This window comes from Mus caroli, unplaced genomic scaffold (genome assembly GCF_978045245.1).
Source record: "Mus caroli unplaced genomic scaffold, Mus_caroli_1 scaffold_16, whole genome shotgun sequence".
Classification (NCBI taxonomy): Eukaryota; Metazoa; Chordata; class Mammalia; order Rodentia; family Muridae; genus Mus; species Mus caroli.
Genome location: NW_028227271.1, coordinates 4,281,310 through 4,303,326, shown reverse-complemented (window position 1 = coordinate 4,303,326; position 22,017 = coordinate 4,281,310). Strand labels below are relative to the sequence as shown.

Genomic DNA, 22,017 nt, shown 5'->3' with positions numbered 1-22,017 from the left:
CAGACACCTCCAGTAAGAGGCTGGAAGCAAAGCTCCGCATCTCTCTTCATCTCCGGATCTATGTTCTAAGGGAAGCCTAACTCCACTCACTTCTCATACTCAGGAAACCATGGGGTTTCTCTGTTCCCGTGCACACATACTGTCTCTTGCTAAAGCTACTGAGAGGAACCGGAGTAAGGGAGGAGGGTCTAGGAGGTGTAAAGCTGTGATTTCAATCAATAAGGAAAGAAAAAGAAAGAAAAATTCTCGGAGACTTAGTCCTTCGGTACTACTGTGGGGAGAAAAGTTCTAATTTCTGGAATATGCATTATGAACTTGAATCTGTCCAGGAACAAATAAAACTCAGTATTATTCTTTTGGCTTTGTTAAGACCTTTGGCCATTAATACATATTGTGTTCTGAAATCACAGAAGGAATTAAACATATGTATCCTTTAAAAATGAGAAGTTGGAGACAGGGGGGCTGGAGAGACGGCTCAGCGGTTAAGAGCACTGACTGCTCTTCTGAGTTCAAATCCCAGCAACCATCTGTAGTGAGATCTGACGCCCTCTTCTGGTGCATCTGAAGACAGCTACAATGTACTTATATAATAAATAAATAAATAAATAAATAAATAAATAAATAAATAAGAAATTGGGCTAGAAGTTGAGTTTAACTCCCAGCAACCACTTGGTGGCTCACAACCATTTGTAATAGGATCCGATGCCCTCTTCTGGTGTGTCCTAGGAGAACCACAATGTATTCACATATATAGAATAAATAAATCTTAAAAAAAAAAAAAAAAAAGACGGGCGAGGATGTGCTTCAGTCATTTCAGTACCTGGGAAGGAGGGAGGGAGGGAGGCTGAGGCAAGGAGAGATCTGTGCATTTAAGGCTAGACTAGACTGACTGGGTTACAGAGTAAAATCATGTCTTAACCTTTAATCCCACCCCTCTGGAGGCAGAGGCAGGCGGATCTCCGAGTTCCAGGTCAGCCTGGTCTACAAGAGTGAGTTCCAAGACAGCAGACAAGAATGACGGGTTTGGGGGCCGGGGTGTGACCAAGTGGAAGAGCGTTTACATGTATGTGCTTTGATTCTTGGCATTACGGGGTTGGGAGTCATGGAATACTGATCTTTCCATTCATCAAGGGTGCCGTCTTCCAGTCATTCCCAGTTCCCTCTTGCTAATACACCGTTCTTCCTCGGCAGGAAAGCATGACATCATAAGGATTAAAGACTGAGTAGACCACATAGAGCTCCCTTATGTTGGGAATTAAATCCTGAGCCTCAGGCATGCTAGGCCAATGCCGCACCACAGAGCCACAGTCCAGGCTTGCACAGAATCTTCACCTGAAATGCTTAGGCTGTGCAGGTCCAGGAAGGCCAGGAAGCAGATTAATGGGTGACTGACGGATAAGGAATTGCTTTGGGGGATGTCAGAAAGGTTCTGGACTTAAGATAGCAGTGATAGTTGTACAGCCCTATGAATACACTTTAAATCTCCAAAGTGTGGACTTGAATTTTTTTTTTCCCCCTGTGGAGCTAGGGATCAGACCCAGGGCCTCAAGCAAGCTAGGCAAAGGCTCTACCTCTGAGATGCATCCTTAGCCAGCCCGTGCTTCCAATAAAATGGTGATTTTATATTACATGAACAATATTTCAGTGAAAAACTTAAAAATACTCCACATCAATACTCAATGCACTTACTGGTTTTCATATTTCCTATGATGCTCCTGAAAAGGGAAGTAAGATGAAGATATAACCCAATGCAGCATGCTGGCCTAGCATATGCAAAGGCCTGAGCACCCACCACAAAACCAAAAGGGAGGCTCATAATAGATGCTCCTATTAAAGCTAATGAGCTGGGCAGTGGTGGCATACACCTTTAATCCCAGCACTTGGAAGGCAGAGGCAGGCGGATTTCTGAGTTCAAGGCTAGCCTGGTCTACAGAGTGAGTTCCAGGGCAGCCAGGGCTACACAGAGAAACCCTGTCTTGAAAAAAAAAACAAACAAACAAACAAAAAAACCAAAAAGCTAATGAAATAGCGTTCCTTCCTCGGCAGGCAACAACGAAAAAAGCCCAGCAGATGAGCCAGGAGAGGCTCATCTTGATATCACAGTGGGTGACATCACAGAAAATGAGCCAGGTCCGAATGTGCATGAGCTGGCAGAGCAGAATCCAGACCAGAAAATGGCTACGGTAGAGGGGCGGGGCTTATGAGAAGGATGTCAGAGGTCAGCCCCCCCCCCAGGCATTTCCTAGCTGCTCCTTCTGTGAGCTGGCTGTGGGGATGAATAAGGACAGTGCATGGGTGCAGGACACGTACTGTGTAGCTGGCTGGGCTGCTCTGCTTGGACACGGCAGCCTGGTACTTGGCCATGCGGTCCTTTATGGAGGTTTCTGAGAGGCGTGGCAGCTCCAGATTCCTCTTACTCTCGTTTTTCTCCGAGTTGAACGCAGAGGAAGACAAATGACCTGGAAGTGTGGAAATAATACCCTTTGTTAGAGGATAAAAGGGATTCCCGAGTGACTACGATCTAACGCCTAGCTTTTTCCATTAGAAGTAGAAGATGTAGTAGCTCTCATCTGTAATCTCAGCACTGGGGAGACTGAGGCAGGAGTGTCACATGTTCAAGGCCAACCTAGGCTACAGAGTGAGACCCTGTTTAAAAAACAAAACAAGAAACAAAACCAACAACCAAAAGCACACACAAAAAGAAAATCAGAAATATAATTATCTTTCTTTTTAAAGATTTATTTATTTATTTATTTAATGTATACAAGTGTGCTATTGCTGTCTTCAGACACACCAGAAGAGGGCATCGGATCTTACAGATGGTTGTGAGCCACCATGTGGTTGCTGGGATTTGAACTCAGGACCTTTGGAAGAGCAGTTGGTGCTCTTAACCACTGAGCCATCTCTCCAGCCCCCATAATTATCTTTCATAAGGTAACTTTAATTCACTCACTTTCCTAATATTGAAGGAGTGCCTTTACCACAGATGTACTTTTGTACACTACACATACACAATTTAAAAATTTTTTTCCTTTTTATTTATTTATTTGTTTATTTATTTATTTATTATATGTAAGTACACTGTAGCTGTCTTCAGACACACCAGAAGAGGGCGTCAGATCTCATTACAGATGGTTGTGAGCCACCATGTGGTTGCTGGGATTTGAACTTTGGTCCTCTGGAAGAGCAGTCGGGTGCTCTTACCCACTGAGCCATCTCACCAGCCCTAAAAAATTTTTTATTTCCTTATTTTTCTGTGGTGCTGAGACTCAAACTCAGGGTTTTGTGTACACTGAGCACCTGAGCTAAGCTACATCCCCTCTAAGCTACATCCCCAGCTCAGGATAAGCAATCTTGGTCAGGGACTCAATCCATCTACTGACATCTTCCAGTTCAAGATAACTGTGCCAACAAAGCATCTATAGCCCTTCACCTGTCAGCCCAAGGACGGATTAAAAATGCAAAGAAAGGGCTGGTGAGATGGCTCAGTGGGTAAGAGCACCCGACTGCTCTTCCGAAGGTCTAGAGTTCAACTCCCAGCAACCACATGGTGGCTCACAACCATCCGTAACGAGATCTGGCGCCCTCTTCTGGAGTGTCTGAAGACAGCTACAGTGAACTTACATATAATAAATAAATAAATCTTAAAAAAAAAAAATGCAAAGAGAGCATTCTGGCACGGTGGGCCCCTGTCTCTAATCCCAGAACTGGAGAATCAGCAGTTCAAGGTCAACACTGGCTGCATAGGAGGGTCTAGGCCAGTCTGGGCTAAAGCTCTTGTCTCAAACAAAAGACAAAAAAATAAAATTCCATACAGCTAATAGAGAGCAGAACAGTGGAGACTTCTCGCAGCTAACATGCTAATACACGTCTCTCTAACGTGTGTCCGTCTATCTTCCTTTAGAAGCACCGGGTTTGAGCACAAAAGGTTTTGCAGTGACTGAGTTCCACTACCGCTTACTTACCCGCACCTATTTCCAAGTCGTCCAGGGAACAGCTGTTTTCAGAGAGCCTCCTTCCACCCGCATTTCGGTTTTGGGTCCAGAGACTCTGTCCAGAAGATAGGAAATACAGATGTAAGGCTCACAGCTCTTTCATTAAAGAAACGCAGTTTATTAGAATTTTTAAAATGCCAAGTAGCACACACTCACAGGTGTTCACAGAAAAACAAGTAGCTGTAAATAGACAAAGCCCTTTGCTGTGGCCCGCTGCCGGGCCAGCTTACAGGGCTGGCACAGCTGCCAGAGGAGAGCCCTCGTATCTCAGAGGACAATGATGCGTCCCTTAAGAACCGCTGAGGCACAGGCGGCACCCGCTGTTCTCCCTCTCCCCCTCGCTGCTCCCTGCTGCTGCTGCCTTCATCAAGGCTCTTTTAACGATCTCATTATCTTCTTAATTGGCTCTTTTTCCACCTCCTAATCCAGTCTTTGAGAGGTTGCCATTATCCCAACTAATAAAAAGTAATTATTCTAAAATCTACATCTCCCCTGTTCAAAATTCTTTCAGAATTTCCAATCAGCCCTTGAACGCCATTGCAAGCCTTTCAGCACATGCCAGACAACTTTCTCGGGCTGGTCAGCGCCGACCCAGCCTCCTCTCTGGATATTCTCTGCCGCATTTTTTATCCTTCAGGGAACCCAAACTGCTCTGAGGACCATGGTGTAGTAAATGAGGCTCCCTTCACCCCCATCACGTTTGTCCTTCTGTCTAGCAAATGCTATCTTTTGGGACGAGGTACCACTCGCTTATACATACATTTAGCCACCCTTCCTGTAGTCTCAAGTACCCAGCCATGTTTTATTGCGATGCCTGGTAGACCCTTGTAGCTGTCCTTCCACTGGCTGGCAAGCCCATGGAGGGAGCCCAGGCCTCCACCCTCACACACTCACAGGACTTGTAGGCTGTAGCATGATTTGTCTCTTCTGTGCTGGAGATTGAACCTAGGCCCTTGCACACACCAGGCAAGTGCAGTATGCTGAGCTATGCTGCAGACCCTGGGCACAGATTTTTGAATCAAGTGTTTTGTAATTCCTGAAATCTCAACACTTTATGTCTCATATTTTGGATATAGTTACAAATTAGCCAGAGCGTGGTGGCACACACCTGTAATTAATCCCGTCAGAGGCCAGGGGATCAGGAATTCAAGGGCAGACTCTACAAATATAGGAGGTTATAGGAGATCCGTGGGGCTTGTTCTGCAGCTGGACCTTCTGAATTCATTATGTGAGAAACCTTCTTCTTCTTCTTCTTCTTCTTCTTCTTCTTCTTCTTCTTCTTCTTCTTCTTCTTCTTCTTCTTCTTCTTCCTCTTCCTCTTCCTCTTCCTCTTCCTCTTCCTCTTCTTCTTCTATCCAACATAGTTAGCGGGCAAGGGTGTTTATAGCCAATCCTTGCGGACTGTGAAGTTGAGCTCCTACCAATGGAAGGAGCTGCAGTCACCACCCTTAGGAAGAAAGGGTAGGTGCCATTTTGGCCTAGCGTGCTGTTAGCTGGAGTGCACCCATTTTACAAAAAGCTTCACTTTCCTCAGATATTTTTTATCCCTCTGTATGAACAGAGCAGGGCCCAGAGCAAGAGGGAGAAGGGACAGGGGAAAAAAAATAGACAAGGCTGGGCCTGAACTTGTGAATCTGGGTTATAGATTCTTCTTTAAAAGAAAAAACAAAAACAGTAACAAAACCCTATTTTATTGTGTGAGCACGCATGCACACATGTCCCACATGTGGAGGTTAGAGGTCAACTCTCAGGATCTGCTTCTCCTGCTTCTTCCGGATTCAGGGATTTGACCTCAGGTACGGGTTGCAACCTGCAAAGCTCAGCGCTGGTCCTAGTCTTACACCCCTGCCTTGTGTGGAAAGAAGGGAACAGACCCCATGGGTGTAGAAGCACCATCTTTTCTTTCACGTGAAAAAAAAAAAACGCTTTCCACCTTTCCTGGCTTTTAACTTCACCGCTTGGGTTAAAAGTGGGGTGTGTCAGAGCTGTAACCTTGCCCTCTAGAGGAGAAGGCTGGAGGGGCCTTCCTGGTTTACACAGCCAGTTCCAGGACAGCCAGGGTGACACAGGGAGACCTAAAAGTATGGGTGTGGTAGCTCAGGCCTATAATTTCAGCACATCAATGGTAGGAACTTCGAGTTCAAAGGTCATCCTCAGCTTCAGAGCAAGTCTGGGGGCTGCCTGGCTTAGTGAGACCCTGTGTACTGCAAAGCAGTATTAGGGAGACAGCTCCGCTCTGCTAATCAAGTACTTGCCTTACAAAGATGAAAACAAGACTGTGTTCTCCAGAATTCCTTTCTTTTGGTCATACATACGGGGTATATACTTATAATCCCAGTTCAGGGAAGTAGAGACAGGTGGTTCCCTGAGGGTCACTAGGCAGCCACACCAGCCCGTGAGATGGCTCAGTAGCTAAGGCGAGTGCCATCAGGCCTAAAGATGAGTTCAATCCCCAAGATCAACCGGTAGAGGGGAGGCCTGGCTCTTGCCAGCTTTCCTGACTTCCACACAGGGGTATGGTAAGGGCCCCTCCCCCAGTGAATTTTATGAAAACCACAAACTAAACAAGCAAGAAAGAAACAAGGTATACAGCTCGTGGAGAATGACATTAGAGACCATCTTCTTAGGCTGGAGGACCTAACTGAGGGCCAGACTCAGGTAGCAAGGCCTTGTCTCACAACAAAACCAAAATCCAAACCAAACAAGCCCCAGAAAATACCAAAAGCTAACAACAGAACAGCGGTCACACCGGAGCCTTAGGAATACTTTTTGGTTGGGTTTGGTGGAGTAGGATTAGAATCTGAATCTTTGGGAAGCCAAGGCAGAACTTCGAGGCCAGCTCAGGGTGGGGAGAATAAGCAAATGGCTGCCCTTCCAGGAAACAGGGCAGCGGCTGTGCTGGCAGTGCCGATTGGTTCTGAGGAAGAAAGTGGCTCTGAGCAGCCAGCTGCTGCCTTGGGCCCAGGCGAGGCTCTGTTTTTCTTTCTTTTTTTAAAATTTATTTATATATTATATGTAAGTACACTGTAGCTGTCTTCAGACACTCCAGAAGAGGGCGCCAGATCTCATTACGGATGGTTGTGAGCCATCATGTGGTTGCCGGGAATTGAACTCAGGACCTTCGGAAGAGCAATCAGTGCTCTTAACCTCTGAGCCATCTCTCCAGCCCGAGGCTCTGGTTTTCACTTTCGATGTTTCAGCCTCAGAGCAGAGGTGCTGACAATGCAAGACCCCAGACACACGTCGGACTGCTCCCATGTCAGGTCGCATGTGGGTTTGGTCACAGTTTACAAGTGATGTGAAGCGCAGGAAGAGACAGTATTTCTCAAGGATGTAAGAGGGTTTTCCCCAGATGGAACAAAACAAAAAGGAGTGTGTGTCTAGCCATCAGGAGTACACACAGGTGTACACACACACACACCTGCAACAGATTTTTTTTTTATCATTCCACTTTTCTCACTTGGACACATGGACACTCGAGGAGTTAGTTACTCTTTGCCAAGGAGAGAAAGATGAGATACGTTAAGGCGTTGTGGAATTTCCTAGGATCTGGCTCAACCTACCCTACAAGTCCTCCTTCCCTGTCAGCTGACGGTGACATGCCACAGGTGAACTCCTCCTAAATATTTTCTGTGAAACCAACAATCAAATGCACTAACACATAGACAGTAAGCACTTGGGCCTCTTAGCCAGGAAAGTAGAATATTTTTTTTCCTAGAATTAAGAGAAGGCAGCTGGGCGTGGTGGCGCACTCCTTTAATCCCAGCACTCTGGAGGCAGAGGCAGGGGGATTTCTGAGTTCGAGGCCAGCCTGGTCTACAAAGTGAGTTCCAGGACAGCCAGGAAGGCAAGAAAGAAGGAGGGAAGGAGACTAAGCTCTAGATGATTAACAAGGTGAGATTTCCTGTCTCATCTACTGTTATTTTCAGGAAAATTCTTTTCTCTCTCTCTGTAGCTCAAGCTGGCCTGAACTTATGGTAATCCTCCTGCCTAAGTCTTGAGATTGCCAGGGGGTGACAGGCACAAGTCACCATTTGTTAAAACCAGTGTATGTGTGTAATCCCAGTTCAAGGATGGACAGATAGGTGGGTCACTGCAGCCTGGTGGCCAGCTAGCCTGCCAACTAGTTGAACTTCAGGTCCAGTGAGATCATTGAAAGACCTGGTCTCCCCAAAAAAAAAAAAAGGTTGATGAGACAGGGTTTCTCTGTGCAGCCCCAGCTGTCCTAGAACTCACTCTGTAGACCAGGCTGGTCTCAAACTCAGAAATCTGCCTGCTTCTGCCTCCCATGGGTCGGAATTAAAGGTATGTAACCACCATACTTCACTTTCTTTCTTTCTTTTTTTTTTTTTTTTCAAGAGAGAATAATCTCACTATGTAGCCCTGGCTGTCCTGGGACTTGCATTGTAGACCAGGCTAGCCTTAAACTCAGTGAGACACACCTGCCTTAAACGTGTGAGTCATGGGAGGTTACACCTGGCAAAGCTGATTCGCAAGCCAGGTGTTGTGGTGTGTGCCCATAATCCCAGCTTCTGGGAGGTAGAGACAAGAGGATCAAGAGTTCGAGGGCAGCTTCTGAGACAGCCTGGGCTATGTGAGATCCTGTCTCCTCCCCACAGAGAAGCTGACTCAGCACATTATGAAGAGTCCTGTACTCCTTCACTCCTTCAACTCCTTCTACCTTCTCACCTGGACCTTCCTTCAGACTCCCATATTTCCTAAAAACCAAGGATGGAGGAAAGAAGAGCAGGGTTTAGGGGGAAAATCGGATTTTGCTGACCTACAGATAGAAATGGTGAGGTGTTCATCTCTTAATATCTCAAAGCATTACGTGACAAAACTTTTCTTCTAGACAAAATGGTTTGTTTATATAAGAAACACACATGGGATGGTGATGACTGACTGGGGGGTGAGGGTGGGGCACAGGGGCAGCTCACTGTGAGGGGAGCCATCCCTGGGTTCTATAAGAAAGCAGGTTGAGCAAGCCAGTGAGCAGCACTCCTCCATGGCCTCTGCATCAGCTCCTGCCCGCAAGTGCCTGCCCTGACTCACCTCAGTGATGGACAGTTACCTGGAAGTGTAGGTAGAATAAAGTCTTTCCTCCCAGGTTTTTTTGGTCCTGGTGTTTTCTCACAGCAATAGAAACCCTGATAAAGACAGAGAAGCGCTTTTCTCCAGATACAAGATGCCTGTCTACACTTTCTGTATTTTCAAGTGTTTGAGAAAAATTGTATTAGTCTTACAATAGGCAGAAAAGGAGGAGGAGGAGGGAGAGGAGGAAGAGGAGAGGGGGAAGGAAGAAGGAAGAAGGAAGGGAGGGAGGGAGGGAAGGAGTGAGTGAGTGAGTGATACTTTGTATCTAGTAAGCTAATTCAGTAGTTTACAATCTGGGCCAGGAGAAACAGCACAGCTGTCTGAGTCCTCCCTGCTCTTGCAGAGGACCCAGGTTCCGTTGCCAGCAGCCACACGGTGACTCACGCTCAGCCACAGCTCTCTAGCTCCAGGGATTCCGATGCCGCCTTCTGACCTCCACGGACACCAGGCACCCGTGTGGCACACACATAAAATATAAGAGTAGTTAAGAATCCCACAAACCCAACAACCAGTGAAGCAGTCGGGATGAGGCGCTCGGGCGGCGCTGGTTTTGAAGTAGCTGAGAGTACGTAAGAAAAACCGCCCAGAAGAGTGTTTCTTCTAAATATGGTATACATCACAGAATACAGCCCAAAGAAATTACTCAAGACAAGACACTTCTGCCAAGATGCTCAGAGCTAGAAGAGAATCTAATTATTGGGAAGTGATGACACAGCATAATGAAACACATCCCCATAAAAGGGGAAGCCCATGAGCTCGGAAGGATACATTCTTGGCCCTATGTGACAAAGACTAAACAGTGATAAAGTAAAACAAATTAAGGGAGGTGAGCATTGATTAAAGCCCATCTTGAAAACCCAGATACGGGCAGGGTGTGGTGGCGCACGCCTGTAATCCCAGCACTCGGGAGGCAGAGGCAGGCAGATTTCTGAGTTCGAGGCCAGCCTGGTCTACAGAGTGAGTTCCAGGACAGCCAGGGCTATACAGAGAAACCCTGTCTCGAAAAACCAACGCCCCCCCCAAAAGAAAAACAAAAAAAACCCATATACCCTGGGCAGTGGTGGTGCATGCCTGTAATCCCAGCATTCAGGAGGCAGAGGCAGGAGGGTCTCTGTAAGTTCAAGGCCAGCCTGGCCTACAAAAAGAGTTCCTGGACAGCCAGGGCTACATAGAGAAGTCCTGTCTCAAACCCCCTAAAATAAACAAACAAACAAAAACAAACAAAAATTCAGTGGGATGGGAAAACAGAGAGTTTATGTGTGTGTGGCAGGTACCACTGGTTGGAAGCAGGAAGCAGGGAGTTGGCATAAATCAGATCAGAAGAGATGCCTGACCTTTGGCTGATACATCAACAACAGCCATTCAGGGCAAGAAACTGAAAAATACCAGGATTCCTCAAGAGGCAGCTTTACATCTAGATCCTTTCTTATCTCGAAAAGGACTGAAGGATCACACGAAACCATTAATCACAAACTTTTAATTTATATGGATGTATCTTTTATAAGACACGTTCAGCTACAGTGAGGAGTCAGGTACAACAGTCAAACTTTCAAACTATATAAACTAGAGGTGACACACTAAACCAATTAAAAGTTAGGTTAATAGGAGTATGAATGAAAGCAGGGGTGGTAATATACACCAATCTTCCCAGAGCTTGGGAAGAGACAGGAAGATAAGGAGCTTAAGGCCAGCTTGGGCTACATGTGACCCTGCCACAAACCAAACCAAATCAAACCAAACCAAACCAAACCAAACCAAACCAAACCCTGGATTTGGCTCCTAGCACCCACACAGTGGTTCACAACCATCCATAACTCCAGTTCCAGGGAGTCTGGCGCCCTCTTGTGGGCTCCCTGGGCATGCGCATGGCACACAGACATGCACAGAGGTAAAATCCTCTACATAGAAAACAAATGGGTCTGTAATAAGGCCATTCCCGTCCTCAGGGAGGCACATACACACTGGTTCTCTGATGTGGGCTGTAGACTGGCTAGGGGTAAGGTCAGGTTTTACTCTGGTGCCTCTGTTCTCTCAAAGGGCTCACTCCACTGTAGTGACACACATATGCTCTCACGTGTCACTGTTATGGGAAGCTAAAGAAAACACCATCGTCATGTCTACGATCAGGCTTATTTTCAGACAGAGTCTCACTGTATAGGCCGGGCTCTAGGCAGGTCTCAAATTCATTGTGTAGCCCAGGCTAGCCTAAAATTTTCAAGTCCTGGGATTGCAGGGTAAAAGTCTCATCATTTCATTTGTCAGTAGTTGTCACTGACTGACAGGTTCTGAGTTGCACTTATGCAGTCTTACTCCTGAAGGGGGACCAGTGCTCCATACCTCTCAGACTTTCCCAAATACCCAAACACGTACCTTCTCATCAAAGCCTTGTCTGTGTGGTAAAGATGGAACTGTGCCAGCAATAACCACATTCTCACTGCAAACACATTGGTTATTCTTCAACCCCAAACAGACAAAGTTTCCTAAGAGTTTTATTGAGACATTGGACTAAACCGCCAGGTACCATGGGACATATCTTGAACCCTAGCACTAGGGAGGCAGAGGCAGGAGGATGTCTGTGAGTTAGAGGCCAGCTTATTGTACAAAGTGAGTTCCAGAGCCAGCTAGGGCTACACAATGAGACCCTCTTTCAAATACACAATCAAGTACACAAGCTCACACACACATCAAAACAAAAGAAAGTGTGTGTGTGTGTGTGTGTGTGTGTGTGTGTGTACTGGGAGTGTGTGTGTTTAAATGTGTATGTGGGAGTGGGAGTGTGTGTGTGTGTATGTGGGAGTGTGTATGTGTACTGGGAGTGTGTGTGTTTGAGTGTGTATGCGGGAGTGTGTATGTGTGTGTATGTGGGAGTGTGTGTACTGGGAGTGTGTACTTGTAGAGATTGTGCTTAGAGCCCTTGTAAAAGTTAGCCAAAACCACCACTGAGCTACAGTTTCAGTCCTGGAAAAAAACTTTTAAAAAGTGACTAATATTTCCTACATAGATAATTATGCTTGCTCTGAAATAGCTATAAAACCAAGGAACAAAGGACTATTTAATCTAGGAAGTTAAGAAAGGCACACACATGAATACCTAGACCCCAAAATGCCCAGGTGAACCCCAGAACATACATTTTCCAATGAGTTTAGTCATGAGGTTGCCTGATGTAAGCGCTGACCCTGCAGGACCTTTCTCTTCCTCTTCCCGTCTCCTCCTCCCTTTTCTTCTTTCCTTCCTTCCTTATGCAGGGTCCGGGGAAACCACACAGGGATCACACTGTAGCTTGGCTCATCTCAGTCTCCCGAGTGCTAAGATTATGGGTAGGAGCTGTGGGTCAGTGTGTTTAGCTAAGGGTTGTTCTTTATGTGATGGGGCCCCCACCCCAAACAGAGCTAAACACCCATCTCTCACTAGACATTTACGAGAAGAGAGTTTCTCTCTCTCTCTCCCCCTCTCTCTCTCTCTCTTCCCTCCTCTCCCTCTCTCTTCCTCCCTCTCCCTCTCTTCCTTCCTCTTTCTCTCTCCCTCCCTCTCCTTCTCTCCCTCCCTCTCTCTCTCTCCCCCTCTCCCTCCCTCCCCCTCTTCCTCCCTCCCTCTTTCTCTCCCTCTCCCTCTCTCTCTCTCTCTCTCTCTCTCTCTCTCTCTCTCTCTCTCCCTCTCCCTCTCCCTCTCCCTCTCCCTCTCCCTCTCCCTCTCCCTCTCCCTCTCCCTCTCTCTGAGTCTTACACATAATCAGCATTTTTGTTTTCGGCTGTCCCAGTCATTTCCTACCTTGGGCCGGTTCTGACACGCACAAGGCCTTTACACTGAACCCACATTGTGTGTGTTGCATGACCTCAGCCGTCCCACCCGGCGGAGTCTGTGAGGGGACTTACAATGCCGCTTTGACTCACCACAAAGCCCCTTCCTCTCCATTTAGGATTTCTTACATTTTTTCCCCCTTCCATTTAAAATTCTTCTTCCCATTTAAATAAAAAACTTTTTTTTTTTATTAAGACCATAAAGGAGAAAGAGGGAGTTGGCAGCCCCAGGGAACTAAGAAAATTGAGAGTAGACTTTAAGGAAAGCCATAAAACTGCTTTGTGGTTACATCTCCTGCCGATTGGTTCCAGCATTAAAACAGAGCTAAAGCGCAAACTCAGAAGAAAAAAAAAAAAAGCCTGAAAATTCTGCCTAAGGTTCAAAGATGTGACCAATCAAGACCTTTCCTGCTCAGGAAGGCGGCAGGCCAGGCGCAGGGAGTTACTGGAAGGAACTGACAGCCCCAGCCCTGACATAACCCAGGATTCCAGGATGAGTTATCTATTTTCTTTATCTCAGAAGGAATGCCTCATATTATTACTGCAGTAATACAGGGATTTGGGCCAAATATTTAGCTCAAGAAAAGACAGCTTTCCCATGGAGCTGGAATCTCCAGTACATGAGGGCTTTGCTATCCGTCAGATCTGTTTGTTTCATTACGAGGGCCCTCGTAACAAACCATTCCGTACACAATGCCAGATACGTAGGAAAGTCTGAGCACGCTGGAAAACCTGACCAGTCCTGCAGCCCCTGGAGTGTGCTGTAAGGCTTGAGCATATGCAACTCATTTTCTAGTTAAGTAATTCCCTCTGGGGACTTGGTGTGCAATGCACAAGAAGGATCCAATTTCATTAGCAGATGCAAGAAAATACAACCCCGTGCATTTGCAAGTCAAAACTCCGGAAAGCTACCCTAGCCTGGCTCTCAACGCTGCTTTTTCCTGGGAGAGGAGTTTAGCTGATAAAAAACATTTGTTGGGAGGCACAGATGAGCAAGTTGAGAAGAGAGGGGGCTCAGCTAGCGCAGAGACAACCAAGCCTCAGTCTTAAAGCTCAACTCTGGCCTTAACTCTCAGCCTGCAGCTGCGTTCCAAGCAGATAGCGATTCAAGCAGCAGTCTGACCCCCCAAGGCTGTAGACGACAAAAGACTCAGGAAGACAAATTAAAAGGGTAAGTGTCTGAGAGCACACAGTCCTGTCTGTATCCAAGCTCTTCACTTTTAGGTACCAACCTGAATCCCAGAATGAGCTAGACTTAACATGAAACGGGATGGGGACTCAAATCCCAGCATCCATAAATAGTTCATTTGAGGCTTTTATGAACACAACTCGAATCAAAAGACATACTGACCACACATTGACTGCTAAAGCTGGCCAGACGTAGAAAATCAACCTCGGTCAGTACAGGTTTTCCTGCAGTGAGCTCTACACCCACTGGGCTCTTACCTTGGTTTGATTGTGTTCACCTTTCTCAAACATCATCTTCAGTCTATTCAGTGGAACGTTGTATTTCTCTATTTTGCCTGAAGTTTCTGTGTTTTCGCTCGTTTCTGGCTTCTCTGCTTCATGCCTGGAATCTCCCAGACAGTTTTCCATTTTTTGGCTCTCCGTGGCCTGGGCTTTAAAATCGTGGCTGTTCTCTGAGCGAGGATACCGGCACTGAATAACTGCTTCCGGACGAGATCCAAATCTAGGTTTGGGCTGGGTGTGCTCTTCCCGGTCAGCTCTGACTCCAGGAGCAGGCTTGTCCGTCACTTCAGCAGGAGGGTAGTCCGCTGTGTGCCCACCCTCACTGCTGCTGTTTGGCAGTGAGTCTGTGTGGAATTCTGCCCCAGCCACTGGGTTCTCCCACTTCTTCTTTAACACAGACAGGGTCCCTCTTCTAAAGTGCTGGGGCAGACTTTCAGTGTTCTAGAGGAACAAGAAGTAAGTACCAGTTACAACTTGCCTGCTGCAACAGCCAAACATGCGTCTTTGTAAAATGAAAGTTAAAACTCCAAGCTGTGCCTGGTCCACCGTCGGTTCACACAGCTGTGAACAGTTACTGCCCTGCCACAAGGAGCGAGCATCCACCCAGGGCCCAGAGAGAGGAAGAGGGAAAAAGTCAGGAGCTGAAGCAGGAAGTGATAAAACAGGATAGCCTTATAAGGACAAAGTGAGCAGCCTAGATCTCGTATAGTTACATTGGAAAGGAGAGACTTTTTTCTCTCAAGACTCACCAAGAAGAAAAGGCAGATGGCTAGGTGCCTTCAACACTGTAACTATATTTGAATAGAAGTTCACCCAGGTATGCCACAAAAGAACAAGAATATATAATGCTAGGAATTCTTTCCTAACAATAAAAAAACAAGACAAAGATACAGTAACTATGCACTTCTAATTATAATTACTGAGATCAATGTCAGAGACTGGACCTATCTATAAAGTCTAAAGATTTACCGTTTTTGCATGAGTGGTATTAGTATATAACTGATAGAATTTACAAGGCTCGTGGGTCAAATGGGGACCTTGTTTCATGGCTGGCAAATGCTCTACCTCTGACCTGTACTCCCAGACCTCAGATCTTATTTCTGCATAACAATCTAATTTTCCTCCATCCTCCTCTCTATTATTTATCTCTATCTACTTTGTAGTTATCTTGGAAAATGCACTATTTTACAGATCCTTTGCTTGAGAAATACACAGGCCTCATAAGAAAAGAGAGCCACCACCCACTTTGATACACAGAAGACATACATTTACCCACACACCTAAGAGAACAGTTCACTTTCACTTGGGTCAAAAGTGATATAATGGATTGGAGACCAACCAGTGAATCGTCAGTGACGTTGTAGAATAATAGTAGGAACGTGCTTGTTGAAGTAAAATTAGGCATCCTGTGCTTTCAAAGTCCTAATTGAACCAAACGCCACAAACTGCTAGTACCTTCTTACTCTCCATCTCTGCTGCCTGTGACTCCTCTGGGTTCCAAGTGGGAAAGAAAGGATAAACAGCCCAGGACTGGAGAGGTCAGAGAATTAGGGGATTAGCAGCTATATCGGGAATTAGGTCTCTGGCTCCTTCTTCTCTGAACACACTAAGAGCCACTTCACCGCACAGCTTCGAGACATGGACAGAGTTACAGGAGACCTGATGGAGCCTCAGATTTAAACCATGGCTAGAGGCTGCACATACAGTTCAGAGACAAAAGAAACACAAAAGGCTCCTGCCAGGTATGACTGCACAAATCCCAGTTTCCCAGTTACTTGTTTGGGAGGCTGTGGCAGGGGAATTACTTGAGCCCAGGAATTTAAGACTCACCCCATATCAAAAATTAAAATAAAAAGCATCCCCCAAAGCTAATGCTACAAGCAGCATTGTCAGACCTCTTCCCTCCTGCCACTGACCTGATGAATCATTCAGGTCTCTGCCTTCACTTGCCCTACCTACCTGTCCTGCACAGGAGCCCTGAGAGGTAGAGACACATCCGCTTTGGTGACTGCACCCTACCTTGTTCAGGCACACAGATCACTGTATTTTTACTGAAAAATGCTTTTCAATTAAAAAAAAGGAAATTATAAGTCAGAAAGATCCCATTTTGAGTGACTATAGTTAATGAGCATAGAAAAGCAGTCTAGAGGTCATCCAGATGTTTAGTCATTTACTTATGTGCACGCACGTTTGTGTGTGTGCGCATGCGTGCGCATGTGTATGTGCTCCTGTGTGGTGGCCAGAAGACAGCCTTACGTGTCATTCTTCAGGTACTTAAAGACAATCTCTCCCTCCCCCGGAACTCACTAGGTAGGCTAGGAGATACTGGCTGGACAATGACCTCAGGAATCATCCAGGTCTCCAGCCTCCCCAGAGTTGAGATTACAAAAAAGATTACAGCTAATTGTTTTTTAAACAAGGATTCTAGGGGTCGAAGTCCAAGCCCTGAATCTGCAAGGCCAGCATGCTGCTGAGCTGCCTCCTGAGGGATCCACTCATAGCTTTGTGCTCTCCTTTTGTAATAAATATGTTTAATCATGTGACAACCGGGAGGACAAAACGAAGCTCTTTATCACCTTCACCTCACAACAAACACTTTCACAGAGACGTAAATACACGTCAGGGCTCCTGTGAGCAGTGTGAAAACTCAGCTCTGCCTATGATGAGCAGAAAGGGGATGGGGGGGGGTAAAGTACTAGTGTCCCAAACAAGGAGAGGTGTGATGGAGGGCATCCCGTTGAGAGAGCATCTTATGAGAGAGAAAGCATGCTCTTTTATTGAAAAGTGTTCCCTCCTCTTTCTCCTCTTTTTTTGAGACAGTTGCTTTGTGTGGCCCTAGCTGACTTGGAACTCACTCTGTAGACCAGGCTGGCTTTGAACTCAGAAACCCACCCTTGTACCACCTCACCTGTCTCTCTTCTTTATCTTCTCTTTCATAACCTGTGTAACCTGTGTCTATTACCTGCATTCAGGTGACCGCTCCCCCCCTCCACCATGCTTACTAGTGATAGAAAGCTAATTAATTGTTCCTCTGGTTCTAACTGTATCATCATTTTTCTTTCTTGTGGTGCACAAGTGTAAAAGAATCTATCTGATAGTCAGAGTGTAAACTCCAGTGTGAGGCTCCACAGCCTCAGAATGGTCGTTCTATCTCTGTAGCAGTGTGCAGACTTGGGTCTGGTTAATTTCAGTATGTGTTACTCTTTCAAAACTGAATTTGATTAAGCAAAGAGGTGCCCCTGCTAGAAAGGAAGTGAAGGACTGCAAACCCAGCACTGGAGACAGAGAGGTCACGGTATGCTTTTAGCTAACGCGTGAGACTGTATCTAAGAAACAGATTTAAAAAAAAAAAACAGTAACAAAAACAAAACCCAGAAAGCCAAGCATATTGATGCACACTTGTGAGCCCAGTGCTGGGGAGGTCAAACAGGGAGGTCCCTGGGCTCGCTGGCCAGCTAGGCTAGCGTAACTGGTGAGTGCCAGGTGGGTGGGGCCCCAGCAGGAGCAGCACCTAATGTTGTTCTGGCCTTCACATGCATGGACACGTGTGTGCACAGATACAACACGCATGTGCACATGTATGCACAGATACAACATGCATATGCACATGGTTGAACATATTCAAACAAACATACATCTACACACACATACTCAGCCCACCTCCCCAATGAGAACACATAAAAGAAAATGGCCTCTTAAAGGTGCAGCTTCAAGAGTGTTGAGGCAGATGTGGGGAAGCCCAAGGCAGTGTGGGCTGACGTCATTAAAGACCCCACACCCATAAACCATCCCTGGGAGTGAGACCCAGGCCATGGCCCAGTCTTTAGGACTAGAGGCGAGCCGAGATAGGGAAGAGAGTTACACAACAGAAATCATCAATAAAGCCAAAAATGAAAGGAACGTTAGGCTGAGAGGCCTGGCTTGAGCATCGGATAGCTGCTTACATAGATAACCTGCATCTTCTTTCTCTGTATTCTCTACAAGTAACGGGTGTTATCTGCATACGCTACCCCCATCCAGCCATGTGACTTTGGACAAGTTGTCCAGTTTCTATGAACTATTATAGACTATTTCTATAAACTATAAATTCTGTAGCTACTGTGCCCTTTATACTGAGCCTTTGTTCATGTATACAATATAGCGTTTGACATCAGCAGGCTTCTGGAAAGAAGTGATGATATTATTAAATGAGCATGGCCAGGCTTGGTGGCACAGGCCTGTGATCCCAGCTACTCAGGGTGGGTGGCACAGACGGTTACCAGTTAAAGGCCTACTTGGGCTACAGAGTGACTTCAAGACTAGCTAGAACTGGAACTGGAGTTAGACATCTGTCTGTAAGCTTCCGTGTAGGTGCTGGGAATTGAACCTGGGTCCTCTGGAAGAGCAGCCAGTGCTCTTAACCGCTGAGCCATCTCTCCCAGTTCTTCATTCACTTGTTGGTCTTAAGAAAGTACCTCAGAACTGGTGGTGATTGTGTGGTGGCAAATACCCATAGTTCCAGTGGAGTTCAGGGCTAATTCTGACTATAATGAGTTCAAAGCCAATCTAGGCCACATGAAGCCCTATAATAAGACACTGGAAAATTAAAGAAAGGAAGGAAGACAGATAGACAGACAGACAGAAAGACCAGCCATATATGGAACAGATCCAGAGCTGATTTCATCTTGATTGGGCTGTTCTCACCACAATACTGCCGCTGCAGTACAATTCACAGTCTTTTCAAAATCATTACAGCCCTTTCTTTTAAGACAGCCTTGGGCTGGAGAGATGGCTCAGTGGTTAAGAGCACTGACAGCTCTTCCAAAGGTCCTGAGTTCAAATCCCAGCAACCACATGGTGGCTCACAACCATCCGTAATGAGATCTGATGCCCTCTTCTGGTGCGTCTGAAGACGGCTACAGTGTACTTACTTATGATAATAAATAAATCTTTGAGAAAAAAAAAAAAAGACAGCCTCAATTCCTAGCTCAGGCTGACTTGAACTCACTATGTAGCTAAGAATGACCCTGAACTTCTGATCCTCCTGCCCCCTCCCCAATGCTGGGACTGCATCTCCATGCCTTGCTGGCTGCCTCTGCATCCCCATCGCTCTCCTGAGTTGTTCTGCCTGCTTCTGCCTTTGTTCCTTGGCAGTTTAAGCTGGGTCACATCAGCCCTTCGCACATTTCCCCAAAGGCCTGTTTATCTTTGGACTAAAGCTCCAACCTTCCCAAAAATTCTGAAGCCCTTTCTCTTTCTAGTCCTCCAATGTCCAACATGACTTTTCCTTGGGACATTTACATGTATGGTTCTTTCTGTCTGAGTCTTTCCTCTCCTTGGCTTATGACCTCAGCTCTGGGTTACTTAAGTCCCTGAAGAGAGGGCCACACCTAAGCTACCCTTTACCCTTCCTGCTGTTTTAAGCCAATAGTTGCTAATTGACGTGTGTGTGTGTGTGTGTGTGTGTGTGTGTGTGCACTCGCACGCATGTGTCTGCTTTGTTTCTTCCACTTGAATGAAAATGCCTGAGAAGATGTAGTCCATATTTTTAATGTCTAAAACAGTGCTTAGCACATAGGTGCCCTACAAAAAAGTGTTAATTAAATGGGTAAAAGGAAAAATGGAGGAAATGGGAAAAGAGAGACAAGAGAGAGAAGGCTGAAAGCAGCCAGCCATAGAGCAGCTAATGGTGCTTTTTTCTTTCATTCTGTTTTTGTATTTTTGTTTTTTTGACAGGGTATTATACTGCAAGCAAGGCTGGTCTAGAACTCATGTCGCTCAGGTAGGCCTTAAACTTGCAGCAATCCTCCTGCCTCAGCTATTCTGAGTACTAGGATTATTAGTATGAATCACCACCATCAAAGGCTTTTTTTCCCCCATGTTAATGCACCAGGGAGCTCAACTTTGAAATCACAGGAAGATTAAGCTGGAGACCCAGTTAATACTGCTCCCCAGAGAGACCAAACCAACAGGCAAGTGTTAGGCACCCATCTAAGATACCAGATTTGACACTAAATCCTTCAGAGCTAAGGCCCAGGGACTTCTCTCCCCGTGAGTTCAAACTCAGCCTGGGTGCAGAGTGAGACTCCATCCTAGAAAAAGACAAAAGATATGGCCCAGCTGGAAGTCACAGCAGGGAGAGAATGGACTGGCAGGAGGCCTGAGGGGCCTGGCAGCTGGGAAACACACTAACTAGACTGGGCCAGCTTCAAGCAAAGCACCAGGCGGATAAACACAGTGGCACAGTTTCCTTTCAAAGGCAGATTCTTCCATTTGGAGGCAGAGATGGTGGCACCTGCTCTCCTTTGGTGGGCACTTCACTAAGCTTAGCAAAGCATTTGGCCCTCCATCCTTTTTTCTTAGTACAGGAAGGGGGGTTAGGAGTGGCACCCAAAAGTAAAACATTGAAACTCGGACTCCCTGCACCTAAGCCAACCTCTCCCAGCAAATGGCTTGCCGTCAGACCAAATGACACAAATGTCCAGCTCAGCTGTCACGGAGCGCAAGCCCCACTGAGGGGCAGGTGGCTTGGCCACACGGACTGCTTAAGTTCCACGCACCCTGAGGCCTCTGAGTACTTACATTTTTCTTCCTTTCCATGTTGGCTTCTTCAGCTGCCTTCTGGTACCTTCAGAGAGGGGAGAGAAGCGATATTTTCAGGTTAAACTTGGCTTTTACTCCTTTCGCTTTTAGAAACCTATTTTGCAGACCTGTTTCTGCCAGCTTTTGTCTTTCACCAAGTCTCCCAGGAGTGGCATAGAACCACAGCGCCCACACTTCATGGGCCCTGGATGGTCACATGCTCTGTTAGAACACGATGAAACAGAAGGATGAGATCACGTGAGAAGACGCTGCAGAGGGTACGGGGTGTGGACGACGGAGCTCAGTTGTTTACCCAACACCGCACAGCTCTGGGCTCCATCCCGGCACTGTACAAACTAGACATGAACTGGATGCCCTGGCAGTAAGGTTAGGGTCAGGTGTGCAAGGGCATCCTCAGCTACACTGAGTTTGAGGGCCAACCTGTACTACATAAGACCCAAAACCAAACAACAAAACCAAAGCCCTTGGAATTAGTCAACTACAAACAGCATTCCATGAATTCTATCGAACAGGACGCCCCCCTCCAACACACACACACACATTCAGTGACGTCTCTGAAATCTTAGTTGCTGTTGGTATGTCTATGAGGTATGCGTACTCCCGGCAATGCCTGAACTTAGACCAAGTTAAGGTACCGATCTGAAAGATACAATCATACCACCTCATTCATATGAATTTGATGGTATGAGGTTTTTCAGTTCTTCACTTGAAGGGGGAGGTGAATGCATGCGTGCAGAGGTACATATACCCACCAGAGCATGTGCAGAGGACACAAAAGTTCATGTGATGTCATCATCTATTGCTTCCTGCCTTTTCCCTGGGTACCCTGAACCCAGAATCACTGATCCAGCGACCATCCTGTCTCTGTTCTTCCCAGCTCTGTGGTCACGGGTATATGGGGTCATGCCTGGCTTGCTTGGGTTTGTTTTGTTTTGTTTTGTTTTGTTTATTTGAGACAGAGACTCCATGTAGACCAGACTGGCCTAGAACTCACAGAGACCCACTGGCCTCTGCTTCCTGAGTGTTGTCATCAAAGGCTCCGTGTGTTCAGCTTTTTATGAGGGCGCTGAGGATTCCAA

The 22,017-nt window shown here is 46.4% G+C and overlaps 1 protein-coding gene across 1 annotated transcript in view; it reads right to left on the bottom strand.

Annotated features, from left to right (window-relative positions):
- Lima1 (LIM domain and actin binding 1) overlaps window positions 1-22,017 on the bottom strand; it is a 90,288-nt gene that overhangs the window by 24,300 nt on the left and 43,971 nt on the right. Inside the window, exons 3-6 of the mRNA XM_021183417.2 lie at window positions 20,918-20,963; window positions 14,333-14,797; window positions 3,966-4,050; window positions 2,311-2,459 (exon numbers count right to left, since the gene is read on the bottom strand). Coding sequence (XP_021039076.1) covers window positions 2,311-2,459; window positions 3,966-4,050; window positions 14,333-14,797; window positions 20,918-20,963 — 745 coding nt within the window. The remainder of the gene's footprint in view (window positions 1-2,310; window positions 2,460-3,965; window positions 4,051-14,332; window positions 14,798-20,917; window positions 20,964-22,017) is intronic.